This window comes from Hyaena hyaena, unplaced genomic scaffold (assembly GCF_003009895.1).
Source record: "Hyaena hyaena isolate Hyena2069 unplaced genomic scaffold, ASM300989v1 scaffold_2, whole genome shotgun sequence".
NCBI lineage: Eukaryota > Metazoa > Chordata > Mammalia > Carnivora > Hyaenidae > Hyaena > Hyaena hyaena.
Genome location: NW_024080634.1, coordinates 2,542,638 through 2,545,715, shown reverse-complemented (window position 1 = coordinate 2,545,715; position 3,078 = coordinate 2,542,638). Strand labels below are relative to the sequence as shown.

Sequence of the window (3,078 nt, the reverse complement as noted above, 5' to 3'; positions counted from 1 at the left end):
GATTCTCTGTCTCCCTCTCTCTCTGCCCCTCCCCGGCTCCCTCTACTTCTCTGTCAAAATAGAGAAATATACATTTAAAACTAAATAAATAAATAAACTCATTTTTAGAGGAGGAAGTTGTAGTCAAGAGACCCATCCCCCAAACCTGGCTAAGAGCTAATTCCTGGAACCCTCATCCACCCATTCATCTTCGGTCCTTTGATTTCTGCCTGATGCCTCAGCTTGACAAGCAGTTGCCTGTTCATGGAATTATTTTACAAATCAGGAAGCCAGGTTTGAAAACTGAACCCCAGTCATCTTTAATTACTAACGTCATCCCCTTCGTCTGCGCACCAGGACATTTTTCTTAACAAATTGGGGGAAGGGGGTGGGGAAATGTAAGGTCTTTCAATGTTTTATTTTGTTGATTCTTCACACAGCAAGGAAACAACGTTAGAGATAAAATAAAATGCCAGTTAAATTCGGCTACTACCAACAACCAAAAAAACCTTAAACACAGAATTCAAAGCAAGCTGCTGAAAGGTCATCAAATAATCTCGGGTGAAATAATTTGTTAACGTCTGTGACAAATCAGGACCGGCCATCTAGTTCTTCAACTGTAAAGCTGCGAGAGGACCTGCCGAAAGCGCTTTTCAAAGATCCCTCACCCCAAGGGACAGCACGGAAAGCGCCACCTCGCCATCGCCACCGCAGCGGGGACCCGCCGAGCCGCGCGGGTGGGGCGTCAGGTCTTCCTCGGCGTCTTGCAAGGAGAACGTTAATTAGCGCTCGATCCCGCTTTCGGACAAGACGGGCTGGCGGCTGCGAAGTGCCTTGTTACCTGTTTTAGTGAACCGAGAACGCCGCCTGCGTCAATGGTGGTTGGTTTTGTTTCTAAGCAAGCGCCGTTGGTTACGCTACCCTGGGGGAAGGGGAAACACACTGGAGAATCTCAGGTTCTGAACTGTCTTTTGAAGAAGATCCCAGGACGTAAGAGCGAATACTCTCCGCCACAAAACACCTGGTTATGCGAGTCTCAAAAATTGCACTCTAACAGCCAGGGTACAAAAGCGGACCGACCTCCCAAGCCAGCGCGCCCGCCTCCCGCGGCACCGCGGTGCCAACCGTGCGGCCGCCGCCGAGGTCGGTCCTGCTAAGCCCGGGGCCGTCTGCACGGACTAATTGGGTTTTCTCGGCTTCCTGAGGTCAGGCAGCCTCCCGTGACAGGACCAGGCTGGTGGGAACAAGGGTGCCTGTGACCTCTGGCTGGGGAGAAGGAAAAGAACTCTTTCCCTGCCCTCGGAGAGGGGCCATTAGGCCCCCTGACTTGGCAGGTGTCGCCTCTTTGAGCCTTGGCGCTGGGACTGGTCTCCTGACTCACCCAGAGCAAGGCGCGCGGTGCCTTAAAACCCACCGCACCCCGCCCCGCCACCACCACCACCAGGCACACGACTCCGGGACCGGGGGAGACGGACGCTGGGCAAGAGTGGGGCTGGGAGCGAGCGCTTGCCGCCCAAAGAGGCAGGAATCCGCTCAGAACCCCAAACGTCCCCGGCGCTCCGTCGAACATCCGCTCGCGTCACTTTAATTTCCCCGGGGTGGGGGCGGGGAAGGGGGCGCCCCACAGTCCCTTCCTCGGGCCGGGAAGGTTGGAAGTGTCCTCCGTGCCCGGCCCGGCTGTCCCCGGGTGCAGGGCGGGAGGGGCGCGCAGAGAAGCGGGGCGGCAGAACGCGGGGCCGAGGTTGCGCCCCGGGCCCGGGCGGGCTCTCACTTGGAAAACTGAGTCTGCACGGCGGCCAGGCCCAGGCCGGCGGGGACGAGGTGCGGGAACTTGCAGACGGCGCAGGTGCAGAGGCCCGGGCCCGCCGCGCCGCCGCCCGCGCCGCCGCCGGGGAGCGCGAACTGGCCGCACGGCGGCTCGTCGAGCGCCAGCGACAGGTACTTGGCCGGGCGCAGCGCGTCGGGAGGCCCCACGGCGCCGGGCGCCAGCAGCACGGAGCCGGGCGCGGCGGCCAGCAGGGGCAGGCCGGCCAGCAGCAGGCGCGGCGCGGCGGGCCCGGCGCCCTCGCCCAGCGCGCGGCGCAGCTCCTGCAACGAGCTGCCCAGCAGCAGGATGTAGTTGCGGGCGAGCAGCAGCGTGGCGATCTTGGAAAGCTTGCGGCCGGGCGCGCCCTGGCAGTGCGCCGCCGAGTAGGGCAGGATGACCTCGCGCAGCGCGTCCATGGCCAGGTTCAGGTCCTGCATGCGCTTCCGCTCGCGGCTGTTGATCTTGCGCCGCAGCTGCTGTTGCTGCTCCTCTTTGGCGTCCGCCCGGGAGCCGCCGCCCGCGTGCGCGCCGGGCCCGGCTCCCGTACCCAGCGGCTCGGCGGGCGCCTCCGGCTTCTCGCGCGCCGCCTTGGGGAGGAGGGGGGCCGTCGTGGAGGAGGAGGAGGTGGACGAGGAGGAGGAGGAGGAGGAGGAGGAGAGGGAAGACGGCTGCCGGTAGCCCACCAGCTCGTACAGGGAGGCCCCGAGCTGCACGTCTCCGGGCCGCTGTGGCCGCAGCATGGTCGCGGGGGCCGCGTTCACGCGCGCCTGGGAAAGCGCATAGTACATCTGGGGGGCGGCGGGGGCGGCCGAGGGCGCCCTACAGTGACGCCCCGGGGTGGGCCCTCTGGCAGGCCGCTCCTCCCCGCGGACCTGCGCGCGGGGAGTCGATGGCAGGCCAGCGCCCGGCTTCCCACCCCTTTAAACCCGGCTTGGGAATCCGCGGGGCCGCGGGCCGCGGGGCGCAGCCAATGGGGGCGTGAGGCCGGGTCCAGGCGCGCGCTCATTGGCCGCCCCGCCGCAGGCCCGCGCGGAGGTGCGGCTGGCACCGCTCAAGACAGTCATTGTGAGCGCCCGTGAGTGAGTCACAGGACCCGACCCCAGAGCCGGGGAAGGGACCCAGGCTTTTCGGATGAAATGCGGTGGCTCCCGGAGAACGGGTTGCACTGATGGGGCTAAAAGTCGTGCGCCTACCCCCTGCCCCTCTCTGCCTCTACTTTATTGTATACATGTGCATATTCGTTTTAAATTGTAGTAAACGCAACAACATGTACTATCTTAACCATTTGGACG

The 3,078-nt window shown here is 63.3% G+C and overlaps 1 protein-coding gene across 1 annotated transcript; it reads right to left on the bottom strand.

The window, feature by feature from the left end:
• Nucleotides 1-463: 463 nt before the first annotated feature.
• Nucleotides 464-2,667, bottom strand: OLIG1 (oligodendrocyte transcription factor 1). Its single transcript, XM_039228959.1, has one exon. It carries the CDS (start codon nt 2,572-2,574, stop codon nt 1,747-1,749), a length of 828 nt encoding a protein of 275 aa, XP_039084890.1. The 5' UTR covers nt 2,575-2,667; the 3' UTR covers nt 464-1,746.
• Between the last annotated feature and the right edge of the window lie 411 nt (nt 2,668-3,078).